The sequence below is a fragment of the Malurus melanocephalus genome, unplaced genomic scaffold (genome assembly GCF_030028575.1).
Source record: "Malurus melanocephalus ecotype Western Australia unplaced genomic scaffold, MMel_1.1 scaffold_42, whole genome shotgun sequence".
In the NCBI taxonomy this organism is placed as follows: domain Eukaryota; kingdom Metazoa; phylum Chordata; class Aves; order Passeriformes; family Maluridae; genus Malurus; species Malurus melanocephalus.
In genome coordinates, this window is record NW_026623274.1 from 3356187 (window position 1) to 3376707 (window position 20521).

The window sequence follows — 20521 nt, forward strand, 5'->3', positions numbered from 1 at the left end:
GGTTAGGGGATRGGGAGTGTGGGGGCACTGCCTCGACCCCTTTAAATAGTCTCTGCCGCCCCCTGGCGGTGCGTGTCCGTGTACAGTGTGTTTGTGTGTGCGTGCACATACRTGTGTGTTCACATACAGTTATGTGCGTGTACACGTGTGTGTATGTGCAGACAGAAGCGTGTATGCACATACCGTGTGTGTGCATGCACAGATTGTGTGTACAGATGTGTGTGTGCACATAGGCCCATGCACAGATGTGTGTGTGTATGCATATGTGTCTGTGTGCAGTGTGTGTGTGCACGTGTGTTCATACATGTGTGCACATAAAAGTGTGCGCACAGGTGTGMATGTATGTGAGCACATACATGTATGTGGATATGTGTGTGCATACAGACGCTTGCACACTCATGCCTCCGTGCGTGTCAGTACATCTCCACGTGTCCCTGTGAATGTATGCCCTTGCACAAGCATTTCTTGTGTGTCTTGGCACAACTGTGTATGTCTGCACATGCAAGGGTGAAGATGCTTGAATGCACGTGTGTGCAAACTTCTGTGCACGTGAGCACATGTGAATGCACACAGACAAACTGTCCATGCAGGGATGTATTCACACGTGCATGTGTGAGTATGTAGATATGTGCACAAAAACCTACGTGCACGCCCAGGAAGGCACGGGTGCTGCCAGAAGGATGCCCATGCTGGGGGTGTCTCATTGTCAGGCTGTGTTTTGGGGTACATCTCTTGGAGGGGTGTTAAGAGGGCACAGAGCCCCCTGAGTGTGAGCAGCCGTGCCCACCCTGTCTGGCACAGCTCACAGCAGGGGGAAGCCAATGCCACAAGTGTGACTGAGCGCAGGATGGATCCAAACTTGTGCAAGTGTGTGCGTGTGTTCGCGCAGGGGGGCTGAGGACAGGGAGGGGTCTTGGCACAGCTGCAGACAGCCAGTGCCCCTCCCGACCCCCCAGCTGACTGTTTTCGGGGGGGCAACCCCTGGCAGCACGCCAGCCCTGCCCACCCACCCGCTGCCAGATGAAGACGTGAGCCCCTGTAAATCCGCCTTTTCATGCCAAGACTAATGAGATTARGCAGAGGCCCCGCAGCCCCCCCTTGCCTTGGCGCCCCGCTCTCCTCCAGCCCACTCACCAGAGCCAAAAGGGATGGTGCCAAAGTGTCGGGGTGCCGGATACCTCCCCATAAAACTCTGCCTCAGTTTCCCCACGGCACACACAGATGGGAGATGGGCCRTGCGCATGCACTGCACACCCGTGTGTGTGCAAACACCCCGGGGCTGCGAGGGCGCTGTGCATGCGACACGGCAGTGCGGGTGTCGTGGCACKGCATGCACATGCACACCTGCAGGCATGCGTGTCCCCACCAGCCACAGCMGCAGCAGAGGCACGGGCACATTGCTCCCATATGCAGGTCCATCGTGTGCACACTCACACAGGTTTGTTCACATGCGTGCAATCCCSTGCTCCCTGGGCACCTGTTCCCACAGGGCCACTCGCGGGTGGCCCCTCGGCAGCCCCCAGGGCTGGCGCCTCCCTGCAGAGTGGGTGTGTGCACACGCACACTTTCACACACTTGTGTGTGCTCAGGCGTGTCATCACCCACCCGGCAGCTGTGGGAAAAGCTCCCCCAGGACGGGGGCTCCCACGCCACAGTTGCTGGGTGACAGCGAGACCTAATGATGCCATGAGCTCCTTTGCATATGCAAAGCAGCATCATTGCTGCAGGGTGCCCCGGGAAGTGGCCTTGCCCCTGGCTCCCAGGGACCCATTGGGATGCCCAGGGATGCCGACACACCTCCCATGCACATATCCCCCACCCTGCCCTGGCCTCCATGGGCCCGCTTCATTAAYAGCAATTATCCTCACTAGTGAAAGAGCTGGCTCTTTGATTCCCACCCCCACAGCGTCCCTTCTGCTTGTCTCATTGCCAACACCATCACCATGCCAGAGGGGGATCAACACAGCACCCAGCTTTCTGCCCCCCAGCCCCTGCTGCTGGAAGGGCACTCTGCCCACCCAGGGCCACTCCAGCAGCCAGGGAAGCAGCCCATCACACAAAACAACCCTGTCCCAGCTCCACACTGGCAGGATCCCAGTTAGCTTCCCTGCCCCCAAGGCTGGGAACTGTTGGGGGGGATGCAGGGTGTGGGCTGGAGGGCTTTTTGGGGATGTCAGCTGGATACTCACCCGTGTGTACCCACCTCCAGGGACCAGCACCCACACGGTGCGGGGGCAGGGGTGCAAAGGCATCCCTAGCCATGGGCCCCCCAACATGCAGACCCAAGGAGGCTGGAAGGGGACCCAGGTGTCCTGGGCTGGAAGAGGCACCAGACAGACATGCCAAATTAATCAAGAGCTGGGAGGCCTGGGTTCATTGCCCAGCACTGCAGAGAGTGCAGTGGCAGGGGAAGTGGGGGGAGGAGTGGAGGGGTGGGCAGAGCGCTGTGACACCCAGTCTCCTGAGGCTGCAAAGCCAGGGTGGGTGGAGGGCCAGCGGGACACCTGCGTGCAGTCTTGTAGGTTCAGGTCCATCCAGAGTTTTGCAACCTGCTGTGTCCCGGCACCCAGCTCGCCTTGGTGACTGGGGAGGATGCAGAGTCCCAAACCGCCACAACTAACTGGATCCCCATATTTTTCCGAGTTTTCCTCCCCTTCAGTGGAGTAGCAGAGCCTCTGCCTCAGGGAATGGTGGAAYCCCCGGCCAGTGCCGCAGGCCGGGCATCGTGGGGGATCAGCCTGCTACCTTCCCCAACTCCACAACCCTTCYATACACCATCCCGCACCCCAGGACGGTCCCCCCAGCCTGCTGCCCACCGCCGCTTCTCTCTCGGGCTGGGTCTCGCTCTGCTCCCCACAGTCCCCGGGCTCCTCCCGGCCCCGCTCCCGATCCGGTCCCCCCAGCCCCACCCCGATGTCCGGCCGTCCCTGYCGGTCTCCGCTCTGTCCCGGTTCCCCCAGAGCCGTTCCCGATACTGGTGCAGCCCCGCCGGTTCTCACCGCTCCCAGACATCCCGTCCCGGTGCAAACGCCCCCGCTCGGTCCCGCTCCCCTCGCATGCAGACCCATCCGCCGCCCGCTCCCGGGACCAGCCCCGCTCCGCTACCCCGGCGCCGGGACCCCGCCGCGCTGCCGCCCTCTCCCCGCTGTGCCCCCCGGTGCCCCCCGGTGCGGGCCGTACCCAGAGCAGGCAGGAGAGGCACAGCCCGGTCATGCTGCCCGCGTTGCGGCCCCGGCCGGCCGAGCCCCCGGCCCCTCGCTCCGCCCGCCCGCCCCGCCCCGGCCCCTCGCCGCCCCTCCGGCCTGGGGGAGAAGGGGAGCGCCAAACCGCCCCCCGACCCCGCAGCGCCCCAATCGAGTCGGCCCGGAGGCGTCTAGGGCACCTCTCCAACGCCAGCAGAGGGGCTGCCGGACCGTGGGGGCCCGGAGTAGGGTTGTGCGTGTCCCAGGCCCCCTCTCCCCCACTCACACACATTTGGGATCCATTTCCTCCGCTGACCGGGGGACACCCGCCACCCACGTCACCCTCATCCCTCCTCCGGCCTCCAGCGGGTCCTGCGGCAGGATGCACTCCCCCCATCCCCAGCCGAGTCCCCTGGGTGGTCCCGGGATGGGAGACGGGGAGGGATCAGCGGACATCCATGCGCGGAGCTGGGGGGCCTCAGCGAGGGGGGACAACTTCCAGGCGGGACGGAGAGCGTCTTGGCAGCCTGCGGCCCTGACGGGGATGGATTTGGCAGGGGGCTGCTCCAGCCCCTCCTGGGGGGCTTGGCCGGGCGGCACACGGTTCCCCTCTCTCCGCCACTGCTGACTCCGGCTCCAGCCTGGAAACTTGTGCTCAGCTGGCCGTGACCATGAGGGTGTGAGTCAGGGTGCGGGACGTGCCAGGGGGAAGGACACAGCGACAGGACGAGCCACGGCTGGCATGGGAACCCGGGCATGGAGAGGACATGGCCACTGTAATGTCCCACTCCCCGTGCCTCAGTTTCCCGTCTGTACTCTGCACAAAACTGACGGCCCAGAAAGCAAAGGCAGGGTGGAACGGGGGAGCTGCCCTTCACAGAGACTGGGCTTGCATCTGACTCCCCCAAAGTGCAGCACACTCTCCCCAAAACATCCTTGTCCCATTGTCCTCCACCACAGCACTGTGCTGTGCCCACCCAGGCCAGAGTAATGGTACCCGTGTGGGGATGTGCCAGCTGGGACAGGGGACAAGTAGAGTACAGCACTTCCCACCCCGCCATGCCAACCAGAACCAGGGGTAGAGGGAGACTCGGAGGACTGATCCTGCTCAGAGCCCCGAACAAGCAAAGAGAGCCATCCCTGCCCATCGCACCCCCCCATCATTACAGCCCTCATTAATCAGCCTCATTCCTTCCCACAAATGAAAGCCCCAGTGGAGAGAAATGTCCACACCCCCCATAAATCACCTCCTCCCATTCACTGCCGTGACAATCCCAGGCTCCTCAGAAGGGCAGGGACAAGGGTCATGCGACAGGGACAGGGTGGCTGCAGGGACACAGCCCATCAGCATCATTTAAGGCTTGTATTCTCAGCAGGGGGACACATATGGGACCCCGCATGGGTACTACTGGCATGGGCATGTATTCCCAGTGCAGAGCCAGCCTTGTAGGACTCCTTTGTGTCCTRGGGTCACCATGTCCCCAAGGCCCCCACACCCACTTCCAGCAGAGAAATCCCCCACACTCCTCTTGGGTGCAAGGGGCACACTCACACATCATATACACACCCCCTGCGTACATGCCAGACACATTCATGTACACCACACACACAGCCCATGTCACGCATGGTGGGTGGGTCCCCGTTTGCGTGGGTGCCTGTCACCAGGGGGTAGGACTGGGGACACCCATCTGACAGCTCACACCAATGCAAAACCCTGCTGCTGCTGCTACTGCTCCCAGCACACACGCATGTTAGGGGCCACGCACCCCATGGGAGCTCCCCAGAGACCCCCTGTGCACCCACACGCATGTGAGCTGCAGTTCACTCTCACCTTAGCCCCATCTGAATGCCCATGGACTCACATGTGCAAGTACACGTGTGTTACAGCCCCCCACGAGTCCCTGTTCTCACACCTATATCAGAAACACACAGACACAGTGATGGACATGGGACTGCACAACCACCAACCCACATCTCACCGGTGCCATCCACCCATCCACAGCCCTGTCCACCCCCCAGCACTCCCGTCAGCTCACGGTCCTGTGTAGCCGGCACACGCTGGGGTCCCCAAGCAGTCAGAGGCCTCTCCTTCCTCCAGGCTGTGTCCCTGTCCTGGCACATACTGGTCTGTCACCAGCCTGCAGTGACTCCCTCAGGCRCTGCCTGGCAGTGTCTTTGGCACCTGCCTTTCTGGCATGGTGCAGCTGGAGTGTCCCATGCCATCCCGCCAGGCACGGGGCAGCTTCCCAAAGGCTGAGGAACCAAGTGAGGGTGGTGCAGTGGGAGTCCGGCAGCCTCCAACAGCTTCCCCCTCTCCCTGCCTCAGTTTCCGCAGCTCGGGTGGCAGAGCAAAATGAGCCCCCACATCAGGTGCTGCATGGGCAMGGGGATCCCCTGTGGGGCAATCATTTGGCACATGGATCCCACACACACCAGGTGCTGACAGGCACAGAGGTGCCCTACACAGGGTGACCCCACAGGGGTCCCTCATGCTGGGCAGTTTCCTGAGCACAGGGAGCCCACATTGACTGAGTACTTTATGGACATGGTACCCGCCAGTGCCAGGTGCTTACAGGTACAGGGATCCCCCACACTGACCACTTCATGGCTACAGGGATTTCTTGTGCTGGGTGTTTCATGGGCACTGGGGTTCCCTCATGCAGGTCACAGTGCTCCCAYTGTGGGTTCTGTAAGGACACAGGGACACCCCTGGCTCTACGGTCTCTCTTTAAGGACACAGGGATCCTAGCAGATCCCTTTGAATGAAAGGCTGTACAGCAGATCCTCTCCAGTCAGGCACTGCAGGGGTCCTCGGATGTGGGAAGAAAGGGTGACAGTGAAACGCTGTGGAGGGGCAAAAGGAGGGACAAAGGACATGCCCTGCACCCTGGCATGCATACGCAGGGTTTAACCCCCAGCTGCCCGGAACAGACAGGGCCAGCGGTAGCCCATACCCCCACTCCCCGCACCCCCGGAGTCCCCCCCGCTCCGTGTCCCCCGCAGCCCCTAACCCTAACGCCGWGCCCGGCGATGCCCGCTTACCTCCCGGCGGCGGCGGGCGCGGAGGGGCAGGAGGCAGGACACCAAGGACTTCCCCCAGCCAACCAAGGTGGCAAAGCACCAGCTCAGCCGGGTCATGGTGCCCCTGCCCGGGGCTCACCCGGCGGGGGGAGGGTGCAGGGGCCGACCCCTGCCCAGTGCACGCTCGGAGGGGCGGCCGAACCCAGCCGTGTCCCCCCCGCGGCGCCGGCCGCAACAAGCTCCTGTGCCTGGGCAGTGCCCCCGAAGTGCCCGGCCGCGGGCACGGGGCCGTGCGACAATGATGTGCTGGGGGGCTGCGGTCCCACCGGGCCCTGTCCCCCCCGCCGGTCCCCCAGCGTCGCCTGCGCGCTGGCAGCCAGGCAGGGAGCACCGTGCCCGCCCCTGTCCTGCAGTGCTTGGGTGCGAGCCAGCTCCGACACGCTCCCCCTCCTCCCCCTCCTCCTTCTTCTCCTCCTCCTCCTCCTTCTCCTCCTCCCGCACACGGGGCTCGGAGCTCGGCACCCCCGGCGCTCACCCGCCTGTCCTCCGGGCACGGCATCCCCTGGGGTGGATGTCAGACCTTAACAGGGTCCCCCGCTCCAGCGCCGTCAGGTTTGGGGGTGCAGGAGGTCAAACACCGTGGRTTCGATGGCAGCTCAATCCGCGACCCTCGCCCCAACCCTGCCTCAGTTTCCTTACAGTACCCCCTGCCCACCCCGAGCCCTAAATGGCTGTGCGTGCGCACGGGCAGGGGGTACTTGCCTCCCCCTCTGCCAGTCCTCCTTGTACCCCACCAAGCTTCTCCTCTTCCCAGGAGCCTGAGGACACAATCACGGACTCCCCACCCAGTCCTSTTCCAGTGGGGACCCCTCCGCAAAGCCTCCCTGGATGCAGCGTGCTGTGGGCACAGAATTACCAGGGGGAACCTCTCACTGCAGGACAGCTTAAAACCGTCACCATGGGGCTTGCACAGGACGGGAACAGAGTAGCAGGGTGCACCCCACTGGGCACCCCACATCCCCCATTCACCCATCGGGAGAGTGCCAAGAGGAGCAGGCAGCAGCACCCCGGATGCTGCCATGGTGCCGTGCTGGTACCGGGCAAGGACCCATCCCCACGGGGCAGCTGCTGATGCTGAGCGTGGGCAGCGGCCATGCCAGGCATGGGCACTAATTGCATTTGCCTTGAGAAGGCTCCTAACAAGCAGCAGCTTCAGAGTGGGGTGCGGGGCGTTTGGGTGGTCACCCACACTTCACGGCTGTCCCCCACACCTTGTCTGGCACCCTGGGGGTGGCAGAGGCCTGGCGGGGGAGGGAGCCAGGGTACGGCCCCCCCATACCGAGCCTCAGGGAGGTGACATCACTGCTGGCTCCACGGTCCCCCCACCCCCATTTAATTAGCAGATGGCCCCCGGCCCCCCCTCCRGCGGGCAGAGCCAGGCCTGTGCGGGGCCATTAGCTTTATTGGCTGCTCTGAACCAGGGCCAGGCCTCGTTAATTGAATTGCACCCACGCCAAGGATGGGTGAGCATCTTCTGTGCCCCCCAGCCCGCGGCATCCCCGCCCTGGCCCTTGGCTGGGGCGGGACCGGGACCCCGCTGCCAGGCGCCGCAGTGGCACGGCGGGCAGGGGCACATCCCCCCGCAGGTGTTGGGGTCCTGCCCGGGAGATGCCTGGCACGGGGCACGTGGTGGGTGCAATGAAGGGCACACAGTGCCCTCTCAGCCACTCGTACACACCTTGCACCCACACACGCACCCACACAGCCACACTTGCACAGCCTGCACACACGTGCAATCACACACATGCCTGCACACGCATGCACATGCACACATGACCCCAGCACCGTGGGCTGATGCTCCAACACCCCCCTACACCGTGCCCACGCCCCTATCTGATATGGGGTGCTGTGCCCTATTGTTGTGCCCCACATCCACATTGCCACACAGTGCTGGGGTCACACAGTGCCACCAGGGTGCCGAGGGGGCTGGGGTCACCCTGAGTACTGCCACTGGCTTTYCAATGCTCCCCAACTGCTCGGCAGCACCCCAAAGGCCAACACCCACCCAGCAGCCAGGAGGGTGCTGGGAGGCCCAGGCTCCCACTCAGCATCACTTCCTACTTTCGCTTTGGTGCCGAGCGAGGCCTGGCCGGGGGGACGTGGGTGCCCCCCAAGACACCCAAGTGGCACAGGTAGGGGCAGCGTGTGCTACCGTGAGGGCCATGGCAGGGGCTGGGATATGGGCATCACTGTGGGCATCCACCAGGATGGTAGTGGGGAGTGGGATGGCAKTGGGTCCCCCTGCCCCGACTGGCGGGATGGGCTGGCGTCACCTCTGACAGCAACCCCACAGGGGTTGTTTAGTCCCCAGTCCAGAAGGAGCCTGCAGCACAGGGCTGGCCTGCTGACAGTACAGAGGGCCAGGCACAGTGGCTATGGGGCACTGCTGGGTTGGGGGCTCCCTAACAAGAGGGAGCCTTGTCCAGAATGCTCTGGGAAGAGTTTACACACTGGCTCTGGGTATAGTCCCCATGTGGAGGGCAGCTGCCTTGGGAGGGTTGTAGTCCTTGCTAGGGGGGCTGCAGGGGGTCTCTGTGCCCAGGGCCTGTTGTGCATGGGGGTGGGCTCTGTGCCAGGAGCTGCTGCTGGCTGCTTCTAGCTTAGGATGAGTCCTGGACCCCCTCCACAAAAMCTTTGGGGAGGTTCTTCAAAATATTCCTAATTTCCATTCTCATGGGACTGACAGTCTTTCCTCTGCCCCTGCAGAAGATGCATGGGGGGGACCAGCCTTGCTGACCCTTTCCCCAATACTGGCATCCCCCAAACCAGGGAGTCGGGTGCTGGGGGCTAAGCTGCAGTGCCTGATGTGATGTGGGCCGGGCAGGCTGTGGCTTCTGCAGCCCCACCGACCTCCCACACTTCCTCCTGCCCAAGGTACAAAACGAGAAGCGGGCAGGCACAGCGTGGGCATAGGGACATGCCAGCGCACCCCCAGCACTCAGCAACCGCCTCGGGGCATCCCACAGCTCCTGGACACAGGTAAGGGGCTTCTCTTCTCAGGGGAAACTGAGGTATGAGTAGGGGTTGGATACAAAGATAGCTCATCCAAGGTCTTTCAAGGGCACTGGGATGGGAACGCAGGCATCCCGAGACCTGTGTCCTGCCTCTCCCACTCTGCCATGGTAGAGGGCACAGGACATGGGCACACTTGGGTGCTCTTGTTCACCCACTCCTGTGAGCACCCTGCCGGGCACACCCCCATGCTCCCATACACCAGCCAGACACCAGCAGCAGTGACAAGTCACAGACCTGCCACCTCCATGGGCTATTTCCCTCACCCTGTCCCCAAGCTGCCACCCACCCCAAAATCACTCCGCTGCACTGTGCCCTGTGGCCTCATGCCCACAGCTCACCTGAACCCCGTGCCAGCCCCGCAGGGAGCATGCTGTGCCAGAGGGTTCTGCCTAGGGAGCTCAGCTTAGAGGGGCTGCGTGTCAGGGGCGCTGTGCCCCCCTTGCTCAACCACCCAGGACCCCCCGCATTGTTCGTGATGTGAGTGAGGGAAGCGAGAGCAGAAGCAAAAGCAGCACTTCCCCTGTGCCAAACCCACACCCTGAATCCTGGGGAAGAGGGACAAGGATAAGGACAGGGACACACTAGGGATAGGGTGGGCTCAGCCCCAGGAACTCCCCAAGGAATGGGAGCAGCGGCTGAGGACATTTAGGGGCAGGGCACGTGGACAATTAAGGGGTTGCAGGATGGGACACCTTTGTCCACCCCATCCACTCTGCTCCATGTAGTGGGGGGACATGGGAAGGGCAAGGGGGTGTCTAAACCTACCCCCTCTCACCTTAACAGCAGGCAGTTCTGGGGTAGAGCTGGAGGAGCAGACCTTCTTTCTGGGACAGAGAGTTTGGGGGTGCCAGAGGAGCCTGCCTAGAGCCTCTCATCTCTGCCCCTCCCTCTGCAGATCCCTGTGAACAGCCATGGCAGGGGAAGGGGAGCTCAACCGTGTCATCAAGGACCTGCAGAGTAAGTGTGCCAAACAGTCTTCTGCCAGCGTGTTCCCTGCATGGCCCATCTCACCCTGGCCGTGCCAGCTCCCTCCTTGCACCCAAGCCATGGGCRGTGGGGGGTGGGTGTCACTGCCAGGGGTGCTCCAGAAAATCCCAGCGCCAACCCTTCCCCTGCTGCCTGCTCCCATCCTCGCTGCCAGCCCCTGGGAACCAGCAGTGCCTAGGAGGTGGCTGTGCTCCTTGTTCCCCCTGCTCCTCTCCTTCATCCCAGGGCAGGTTCCTCTTTCTCTTTGAAGAAAAGGAGGCTCAGGGGGGACCTTATCCCTCTCTACAACTACCTGAAATGAGGTTGTAGCCAGGAGGGGGTCAGTCTCTTCTCTCCAGTTACAAGGGTTGAGAAAAGAGGAAATGGCCTCGAGTTGTGCCAGGAGAGGTTTGGATTGGGTATTAGGAAAAAWTTCTTCATGGAAATGTTTATCAAGCATTGGAACAGACTACCCAGGGAGCTAGTGGAGTCACTGCCAATGGAGGTAAAGACGTGTACATGTGGCATTGGGATACATGGTTAAATGGTGGATCTGGAAGTGCTGGGATAATAACTGGACTCAATCTTGGAGGTCTTTTCCAATTTAGATTCTATGATTTTACCTACCACCAAAAATCCCCGAGGCCAGGAGCTGTGAGGCAGTGGGGAGAGGGAAAGGATAGGAGAGAATGGCGTGCCAGCTCAGCCCTGCCATCCCACAGAGACCGTGGCTGAGCTGAATCACAGCTACCAGAAGCAGAACCTGCCAGTGACGGACGGGAGCCGGGAGCTGCACAGCCTCTGTGCCCAGCTAGAGTTCCTCCTCCAGGTAGTGCTGCTCCTCGGTCCCTGCCGCTCCCTTTCCCTGCCTCAGTTTCCCCTTAGGCACAGGTGAGAGCAGAGGGGACCCTGTGTTAACTATTCTGGGTGTGGGGTAACCCCAGCCAACATTGTCTGGTCCTGGGGATCCCCAGCCACCTGGACCAGGCTCTTCCTTGTCCACACGTGTAATTGCATGCGCTGCAAAAGGGAAATTGAGGCACAGWGCCAATGAAGAGAGCACCGCCAGGGACACCTAGACCAACCCTGCTGTGGGAGCTGGCTGTATCTCAGCCCCACAGGGGACAGGCCGAGGGGACAGGGGACAGCCCCAGATGACAAGGTCTTAGTTGTACCTCTGCCAGTTTGACCTCAAGGAGAAGAGGAGCTTCTTTGGGCAGCGCAAGGACTACTGGGACTTCTTGTGCCAGGGCCTAGCACGGTACCGGCAGGAKCACAAAGGCATTCTCTTCGTCACCTCCCTGGACAAGGTGGGCATGTGCTGGAGAGATGCCTGGGTGTTTGTGCATGCACACGGGYTTTTGCTTGCTTGTGGGTGCACATGCACTTGTGCACAGGCACACACTCRCTTGGGCACCAAGGGTTCACCCCCGGGTGCTAGAAAGAGTTTTCTCCCCACTGGGATCCCCAGTGCACCCCAGCCCTGGCCCCGGTGACCCTCTTTCCCCCGGCATGGGCAGAGGGGAAGGTGTGGGAAGCACAGGCTGGAGTGACACGGGTTGATAACCCACTCTCCCCCACAGCTGAAGACCCCTGTGGGCAGGGGCCGAGCCTTTCTGCGTTACTGCCTGGTGCACCGGCAGCTGGCAGAGTCCCTRCAGCTCTGCCTCCTCGACCCTGAGAGCCTCTGGTGAGAGCAGGGGCACAGTGAGGGGATGCTCATGGCCAGGGTGGGCAGTCCCCTGCAGCACCCGTTCAGCAGAGGTGACCTCTATGCATCCCTCTATGCCTGTCCAGGCCACAGAGGATGCATGAGCCTGTTTTGTGGTTGCAGTGAATGGTACTACGCCCGCAGCCCCTTCCTGTGCCCCCAACGGCGGGCAGAGATCCTGGGCAGCCTCTATGAGCTGGACTGTGTCACCTTCCATCTGGCCCTGCGCAGGGACGACCTGGACACCGCCTGGCCCATGTTCTCTGAGTGAGCCTGGGGACACTGGGGGCACCAGGGGCATGGGCAGCACTGCAGGTGTCAGGGGCATCAGAGGCACCTGGGGCTCAGCATCGCAGAGAAGCACGTGGGCATTGCCCCACTGTCCTGGACCCCACACGGCACCCCAAATGTGCCAGCTCTCCATATGTGACCCCAGGAGGGCACAATCACTGGCACCAGGATGCCCATGGTGCCTGTGCCTGCAAACACGCCACATGCATGCGTACACACACACAGAGCCATCCTCTGCCAAGGGTATCCCTGCTGCAGCACCATGACAAACAAGTCCCCATCTGGCACACGGGGACATGTGTGTGTTTGCACACCCTTGCTGTGGGCACACTTGTAGGGGGGCATTCGTGGTGCAGCTGTTCTGGCACGCTCACACCTGTTCTGCTGCTCACAAGGTCATGTGCACACACTGCCACAAGCACACAGGCAGCTCTCAGTGCTCCCTCGTAGTCACCACAGGGGTCACTGAGTGCCACCTGCTCTGTGGGTGCTCAGGCTGGTGTCACCAACATCCCTGATCCTCTGCCCTGCCGCCCTCTAAATCCCTAAAGGTGGGCTGTATTCAGGGAGCCCAAGTGGATGGTGATGATGCCCTGTTCACCTTGGGGGTGGTCCTGAGCCCTGTGTCCCCTCTAGGACACTGGTACGGCCCGGCCCAGKGATCAGGAGCAGCCCAGCAAAAACAGCCCTGCAGACAGACAGTACCGGCACTGGAGCACATGGATGGTCTGAGGGCATTGCCCATCCCACTGTGGCACCCCATGGGACACCAGCCAAGCCGTGCCCACCTGCTTTGGCCACCCTGCAGGCAGGGAGTGTGGAGATGGATGACACGGAGGGGGTTGTGCCGGATGTGGAGGTGAAGAAGGACATGGAAGAGGAGGATGAAGAGGAGGGGAAGAAGTATTATGATGAGGATACAGAGGAGGTGCAGGTGGAGGATGTGGAAGTGGACGTGGAGAAGGACGTGGAGGAGGGTTTGGAAGAGAAGGGTGAGGATTTGGAGAGGGATAAGAAGGAGATGAAGGACATGGATATAGAGGAACTGGAGGATGCACATGGTGCTGGCAAAGCACCCCAACCTGATGGTGCTGGGGAGCCTGGCATGTCCCCACTGCCCACTGGCACAAGGTGCATGCCGGACTCCCTGTCACTGATGCCCACCAGGCAGCCAGCTGGGACAGAGGCGTCCCTGCAGGCTCTGGTGACCCAGCTGAGGGCCGAGCTGGATCAGCGTGAGGTGGCAGCACGGGCACTGGCAGCGCAGCTGGCACGGACAGAACTGCGGCACCAGCAGCGGGAGGAGGGCAGTGTCCGGAGTGCCCAGCTGTGGGCACAGGAGGCTGAGGCACTGCGGGAAACCAACACCTTCCTGGAGCGGGCACTGGAAGCAGCGGTGGCAGCAGGGGACTCAGAGGCGCTGGCACGGGCACAGGAGGAGGCACGGGGCTGGCAAGAGGTGGCAGAGGAGCGGGGTGCCCAGCTGGCCAGGGTGCTGGCAGAGGTGGCAGTGCTGACCTCGCACCTGCAGGAATGCCAGGCAGCGCTGGTGGCAGCAGGACGGACAAACATGCTGGAAGATGCTCATACCTCAAATGAGGTGGCTGCCGTGGAGGAGGTCCTGCAGCGAGCACTGGAGCTTGCCTGTGGTCCCCAGGAGCCCCCACCAGACCTCCAGGCGAAGGGGGAGCCCAGCACAGTCACCAGTATGGCCATGGTACGGGCAAGACTAAGGGGATGCCATGGTGTGGTGGGAGTTTGGGGTCCAGGATTGAGCCTCCACTCTCCACAGCGCTTGGCCAGCCTGGCCACCACAGCGCGGGAGGAGACCTGGCAGAGCCGGCAGCAGCTCCAGGCCCAGCAGCAGGAGGTGGCACGGCTGCAGGAGGAGCTCAGCAGGTTGGGCAGGGGGCCCTATTTCCACCACCCACCAACCCACAGTGGGACCTTCTATCTCCACGTGCCACATGATTTCCCCTGGGACCCCCAGTGATGTCCTGCTTGGACACAGCCGAGGGGCAGCTGGGGATTGGCAGAGGGAGGGAGAGAGGGAGGGAAGGATGTCAGAGGGAGGGGTCAATTTGGGACTGATAGGTAGGAGAGATAGCAGGGAGGAGGGATGGGTTAGTAGGCAGAGGGAGGGAAGGAGGGATTAATTGAGAATGAATGGATGGAGATGGGACAGTGGATGGAGAGACAGAAGGATGAATTTGGGGTGAGTCGATGGATGGGGGTGGGGGGGGGGCTGGCAGAAGGCCAGTGGTACGGGTGTGGAGAAGAATGGATGAAAAGCCGGGAAATGGATGGGTGTCAGATGGCAAGGTGGCTGTGGGGATGGGTAGAGAGCTTGAGAATGGATGGGCAACAGCAGAGAAAAGAAGGGAGAGAGCGAGGGAGGGAGGAAATGAGGGAGGGAGGGATAAAACCAGCGGCGGGAGGTTTATCCGCACGCTTGGAGGGTGGAGAGACGAGCAGCTGAGGGACAGGGACACCATGTCGCCACTGCCCCGCGGCAGAGCCCGGCAGGACGGGGAGCGCTGGGCAGCGGCGCTGCAGCGGGCGCAGCGGGAGGCGCTGGAAAGGGAAGCCACGCGCGGCGCCGAGCAGGCACGGCAGCAGGAGCTCATCCGCGACATGAAGGAGCGGCTGCTGGAGCTGCTGCGGTGAGAGCCCCGCRGATTCCGCGCAAGGCCAAGGGGACCCAAGCCCCATTGCCCAGAGGAGGGCACCAGAGCCCAGGCTAATCCAGGGCTGACCCCACCCCTCCCTCCCGCAGGGAGAAGGATGCCCTGTGGCAGAAGACAGAGGGCATTGACACCCCGGTGCCCAGTGCGGTGCCCCGCGACCCAGGGTTGTGTGTCCGCTGCCACAAGGATTTCCGCCTCCTCTCCCGGCGGTACAAGTGCAGGTGGGCTCTGGGGGTGATGGGGTGGCACTGGCACAGCGCAGGGATGGCTCAGCTCTCACCGCCTGCTCTTCCAGCAGGCTGTGCCGGGGCAGGGTGTGCCACACGTGCTCCGTGGACATGGGTAAGCACGGCCGCTGCTGCTTGATTTGCCACCAGCAAAGGCACCCGCAGGCTACGTGAGCGGGGACGGCAGCCCTGGCAGCGTGTCTGGGACACCTCCTGCCCTGGCTGCCTCCTCTCAGACTTACTGGGGACCCGGGTATCCAGGGCCTGCATGCAGGTCCTGCTGCCAAGCATTTCGGGTTTGAGATGTGTCTTTTTTGGGCTGGTCCACAAAGAGGAAAACTACTCGTTTCTGCTACCCCTGTGGTTTCCGTGTCATCTGTCGGTCACTGCCAGACTGACACCCAGGCTGGTGYGGGCATGTTCAAGTCCTGCTGGAGGGAAATCATCCCCAAAAAAGGTGTTCCAGCTGCAGCCAGGATGAGCCATTGCCTGCACCATCCCACAGTGGGGAGGGTAGACAGGTCTTGGCCAACACCCTGGCTTCCTACCCTGCTGCAAGGAACCACTTGGGCAAGAGGTTTCTCAGATGCAAAGGAGATGGGCTGTCCTTGCTCAGCAACCCCACTAACCCTGCTGAGCAACCCCACTAACCCTGCTCAGCCCTGAGTTCCCAGGTTAACACCTGGGTGCTGGGGAACCCCCATAATCACCCATGAGCCAGCACGTGGGTGACACCCACTGAGGCCCCCATGGTTATGGACCCCTGGGAAGCTGGATCAAGGTCAGTGAGGAGCAGTATTGGGACCCCAGTGAGAGATGCTGAGGAGTGCTGGGGTACACATCCTGAGGCCTGGCACACAGAGTGGCAGGAGAGTCCCCAGCAGGGTCACAGTCCCTTCTTCAGCTCTTCGACCCAAGTCAAGTGTCAGCCCCAGTTGCCCAAGCTGGGGCGGAAACATCCCGGTTGTGTAAGGGACAGGTTCCCAGCGTTTGCACAACACTGTCCTGACACCGTGGTGTTGAGGGGGAGTGGGGGTGCCCGGGTTGCTGGCACCTTCAGGCAAGGGTCACAGGGCTGCTCAGTGTGAGGGGCTGCTCAGGGATCTTTCAGTGATTTGCTCTGGGATTGGGAAGGGAATGATGTCATCCCCAGGTGGGATAAACTCCACATGGAATTCCCTCTGTACCAGGGAAGTGCCAGGACCTGTCTGGGGAGCTGCAGGAAGCAAAACCTGGGCTTGGGACCCCTGTGGGGATGCACAGAATGYTGAACCCTGTTCTGGGAGCAGGGTTACCCACACTGTGACAGGTTCAGCTGGCACCACCGTTTTGGCACTGTCCCCAGAGATGTGCCCCGGCTCTGTCCTGCCATCTGCMTTCCCATGGCAAAGAGGAGCCAGACATGGCTGACCAACCCACCAACTCCTTTATTGATGGATAGTCATCAGGTAAAAACAATCCCCACAGCAGGCTCACAGAATTCCCAGGGTCACAGGCTTTGTCCCAAAGAGAGGGAACGGTGGGCAACACTTGACATCACTCCCCTGGCAATGGATCTTACCACCTTGCCACCCAATTCCCCTTCCAGCTGGGTCCAGCATCCAGTGGTGGCCCTGCCCATCCCCATGGCATCACCACSTGCATTCCAGGGGGCTGGATGAGGATGCTGAGGTGTGTGGGGTGCTGGGACCTGTGGGGAGCCACAAGGACTGGGTTCCAGAAAGGCTCAGAGGGTGGTGGATGTATTGCCAGAGGTGGAGGCATAGGAGGTGCGGCCATAGCGGGCAACAGCATCCTTGCTGATCAGCCCACGCTGTGCCAGGATCTTGAGGAAGCTGTTGCGAAACTTTTGACCGATGAAGGCATAGATGATGGGGTTGATGCAGCTGTGGGAAAAGCCCAGGATTTGTGTGACAGAGAGGGCTGTGTCGATGCGGTTCCTCCTGTCACAGGTCTCAGCAATGGCCTTCGTCCTCATGAGGGTGTCGCTCACCAGCGTGATGTTGTAGGGCAGCCAGCAGATGAGGAAGACCAGCACCACAGCGAAGATGACCTTCATGGCCCGCTGCTTCTGAGCATTCTTTGTCTGCAGGAGGGTGTGGATGGTGACACCATAGCAGAAGAGCATCACCAGGAGGGGCAAGGCAAAGCCAAAGGTCTGCGGCAGGATCCGCAGCACCATCCGCCACTTGGTCGTGTCCTCTTCGCTGATGCGCTCGTAGCACACAGTGCCATTGTTGGGTGAGCGGAAAGCCTCTCGGAAGAGCAGCACGGGCAGGGAGAGCAGCAGGGAGAAGACCCAGATGCCCAAGCAGACAAACTTCACCCAGTGCCTCTTCTCAGTGGCAGCCCGTGTGGCGTAGACAATGGCCAGGTAGCGGTCCACGCTAATGCAGGCCAGCAGAAGGATACCGCTGTAGAAGTTGGCTTCCTGCAGCACCGAAATGGCTTTGCACATCACGGTGCCAAAGACCCACTCATGGGCTCGGTAGGCAGCCCAGAGCGGCAGGCTGAAAGCGAAGAGCAGGTCTGCCACAGCCAGGTTGAGCAGGTAGACATCGGTGACGGAGCGGCTGGTGTGGCTGGAGGTCACCACCAGCACCACCAGCCCATTCCCCACCACACTGAGGATGAAGACAAGGCAGTAGATCATCACCACCAGGTACTTGTTGAGGGCAGAGCTTTCAGGACGGCACGGAGCGGATAGGATAGCAGTGTCAGGAATGGCTGTGCTGGAGTCATAGGTGTAGTTGTAAAGGTAGAAGATGTTGGAGAAATCCCCACTGTAGGATAAGGACTCCATTTTGCCTGCGAAGCACAAAATGGCATGAGTGTGGGGTGGCAGAGTGGTGTGGGCCAGGGGAGACAGGATCTCTGGGTCCTCTGGCATCTCCATTGTCCCCCAGGTCCCCTTACAGCCAGTGAGCAGCTTCCTTCATCATTCCACTGTATCCACACTGTGCCCGGTAATGGCCAGTGCTGCAGGGGAACACTGTTCCTCGTATGCCCCCTTGTAAAACACCTCCTGCCTGCCTCACTCTCCTCCACTTGTCCCCAGTCCTGTCCCTTCCATTATTCCTGTGGAAGAAGGGGCTCTCCCACAGACTGATCACCTTTTCTCATGTTGAGGGGCTTCCCTATCACCAGCCTCTCCACCCCCTCAAGCGCTGCTGCTGGAGCTGCTCCTCCTGCCACTTCAGCCAGCAGTGAGGTGGCAGTCACGGTGCTTAGGGCAGGCAGCACTCAAGAACGTCAGAAGGTGTTTTTGTGCACTTCTTCCCCCTCCTGGCCTTGCTCCTGAGGGAGTGGTTTCAAGCCCCGGACAGAAAGATATGTCACACTTTGCAGKCAGCTTTGGAAATATTACATCTCTGGTTTTCCTGTTGCTCAGCTGGGCACTGCCGGGCATTTCTATGCCCCCTGTGCTCGGCCTCGATGGGGAAATCACAGGTGACAGCCGCTCTTCCTGTCTCCTCAYATATAGGAGATGGTGAGCTTGCTCTGTTCCTGCCTCTCCAAAGACCACTGGCTTTCAGCCTTCTCCCASGATGGATCTGGACTCTTGTTTCACTCTAGTTTCACCCCTCTGCCCCATTACCGAGCCCCAAACCCCCCCCAGGGCTTGGAGATGCCAGGACTGCTGGGGTGCTGAGTCCTCCAGTGCTGTGGGGTCCCCGGCCCCGACTTGGCCCTGTTTGRACCCAGAGCATCCCTGGGACCAATTTTCCCCTTTTGCCTGATGGGAATTCYCTGCTGCAGCTGGACTGGTGTTGCTGCCCAGAAAAACCCCTCCCTGGGTCTGCTGTCCCTGCTCTTGCARTGATCCAGGGACAGTAATCCTGGGGTGGTGATCCCAGGGTAGTGATGCTGGGATGCTCAGGCATCAGCATCCCGGAGGACCGCAGCCAGGGATACTGCCATGGGGGAATGCCCTCCCAAGTGGGGCACTGGGCAGAGCCTGATGCCAGTGCTTCCCCTCTGTCTATTTCTGGCTGCTTCTTTCTGCCTCCCCACTCCAAAGTTCCAGTGGTTCCTCAGGAACCGGGTATTGCCCGGGTATGCCAAGCACAGATACCCCACAGCCGGCCCAGCTGGGGGAACAAGCAGCACCCCATTTCCCCTCCCGACCCTGGAAGGGCTGGGGGACAATGGGGTGGCYCTGGGGCTCCCAGTGGGGAGGAAGGAGGGCTATGCCATGGGGAAGCATCCTCCCAGCACATTGCTGTGCAAGGAAATGGGAGCAGGCACTTTTTCCCCGCAGCACCCAAGGCTGATATCCCCGGGGACTACGGAGGGTTTGCAACCCGGATGAGCCCTCAGCTGTGCCCTGGCTGCCCCCACCCACCACGTCCCTCTACCCTTGCACCAAGAAGCCTCTTGGGCAGCTGGAGCAGCCCACCCCAGCCCACATGGGAAGAGGCTCAGATGGTGATGTGGGGGCTGTCAAAGCCCAAGGAAAGCCACAATCTCCAGTGGAGCACCCCAGGACTCACYGCTTGCTGCTGTCACAGTCCCCTCAAATCTGCGGTCTTCTCCTGATCCCAAGCTGTTTCTCACTGGGAAGCACACAGGCACGGGTTTAAATCCAGATATCACCCCCAAGGGGCTCCAGCACGAAGTGTGACGGAATGCAGGGCAGCACCAGCCCCAAGGGTCCAGCCGGAGGATCCCTCACCTGCGCCTGCTGCTGTGTCGCCTCCCAGAGCCCTTTTCCTCCTAWGACGCCCACTTTATACTGCCCGGGGAGGAAATGTTGCAAAATCTTCTCCCAGCATGAAGAGGAAGTGGCAGCCACAGGGACCCTTCCTTGGTCCCCCCAGATGTCTTTCACGGGGTCAGGGAAGCTCACAGCCCCCTGTCACCCTCCGGTCCCAGRACATCTCAGCTCACCCCGCATTGGGGCTGCACGCGGGGGTTCACTGTCATCCCTGCAGTGATGCACCCCGGGGGTCTTCAGCTGGGGGTCCCCATTTTGTCCCCAGGCCCTCAGTGGACACCAGGCTCCCCTTCAAGGYACCCTTGTGTGTTGCAGTTCCCCCAGGAGAGCGGAAGCTCCCCGAGGTCATGCCAGTGGATGATGGCATGTGCCTCAGTTTCCCCATTGATAGAGCAATGGTGGTGTCAGCATTTGGGGGATGCACAGGGGGACTGCACAGCTGGCTTACCCTGGCTTGCCTCCTGCTGTGGGAGACCCGCCCCCCCCCCCAAGTAGAGTCCCATGTCCCTCCTGTCCTGGCTGTGCCATGCGAAGCTAAGCCAAGACAAGCCATGCCATCAGACAGAGCTGTACCCCCATGCCAGCCCCACAGACTTGGCAAATGCCCTGGCTCTGAGTGCCCCTATYGCCTTTAGGGTAAATCT

General features: G+C 61.4%; 3 protein-coding genes across 11 annotated transcripts in view; 1 reads left to right on the forward strand and 2 right to left on the reverse strand.

The window, feature by feature from the left end:
- The window catches only part of TNS1 (tensin 1), a 66129-nt gene extending 59695 nt beyond the window's left edge, over window positions 1-6434 (reverse strand). For 2 of the 8 annotated variants that reach the window (XM_057364797.1, XM_057364794.1), the window contains exon 1: window positions 3469-3771. In XM_057364797.1, coding sequence (XP_057220780.1) covers window positions 3469-3579 — 111 coding nt within the window. In that variant the 5' untranslated portion in view covers window positions 3580-3771. Of the gene's footprint in view, window positions 1-3180; window positions 3239-3468; window positions 3772-6224 lie in introns of those variants that run through there. The other 6 variants (XM_057364803.1, XM_057364798.1, XM_057364805.1 and 3 more) reach the window with 4 other exon arrangements.
- A 2556-nt stretch (window positions 6435-8990) lies between these two features.
- RUFY4 (RUN and FYVE domain containing 4) lies at window positions 8991-15507 on the forward strand. Its single transcript, XM_057364746.1, has 11 exons — window positions 8991-9242; window positions 10174-10235; window positions 10967-11073; window positions 11429-11554; window positions 11828-11934; window positions 12079-12222; window positions 12883-13963; window positions 14039-14145; window positions 14763-14909; window positions 15023-15154; window positions 15232-15507. The coding sequence occupies exons 2-11, from the start codon at window positions 10190-10192 to the stop codon at window positions 15332-15334; spliced, it is 2100 nt and encodes a 699-aa protein (XP_057220729.1). The 5' UTR covers window positions 8991-9242; window positions 10174-10189; the 3' UTR covers window positions 15335-15507.
- A 1081-nt stretch (window positions 15508-16588) lies between these two features.
- Window positions 16589-19861, reverse strand: LOC130572808 (C-X-C chemokine receptor type 2-like). 2 transcript variants are annotated; one of them, XM_057364749.1, is made up of 2 exons: window positions 19654-19861; window positions 16589-17968 (listed from the first exon to the last, which is right to left on the reverse strand). In XM_057364749.1, the coding sequence occupies exon 2, from the start codon at window positions 17961-17963 to the stop codon at window positions 16887-16889; it is 1077 nt and encodes a 358-aa protein (XP_057220732.1). In that variant the 5' UTR covers window positions 17964-17968; window positions 19654-19861; the 3' UTR covers window positions 16589-16886. The 2 variants fall into 2 exon arrangements, with proteins under 2 accessions (XP_057220732.1, XP_057220731.1); XM_057364748.1 differs by lacking the exon at window positions 19654-19861 and having other exon boundaries at window positions 16589-18066.
- Window positions 19862-20521: the final 660 nt, after the last annotated feature.

Excerpts from the sequence above, each read along its gene's own strand:
- LOC130572808 (XM_057364748.1), bottom strand. The coding sequence starts at position 18,056 with ATGGAGATGCCAGAGGACCCAGAGATCCTGTCTCCCCTGGCCCACACC.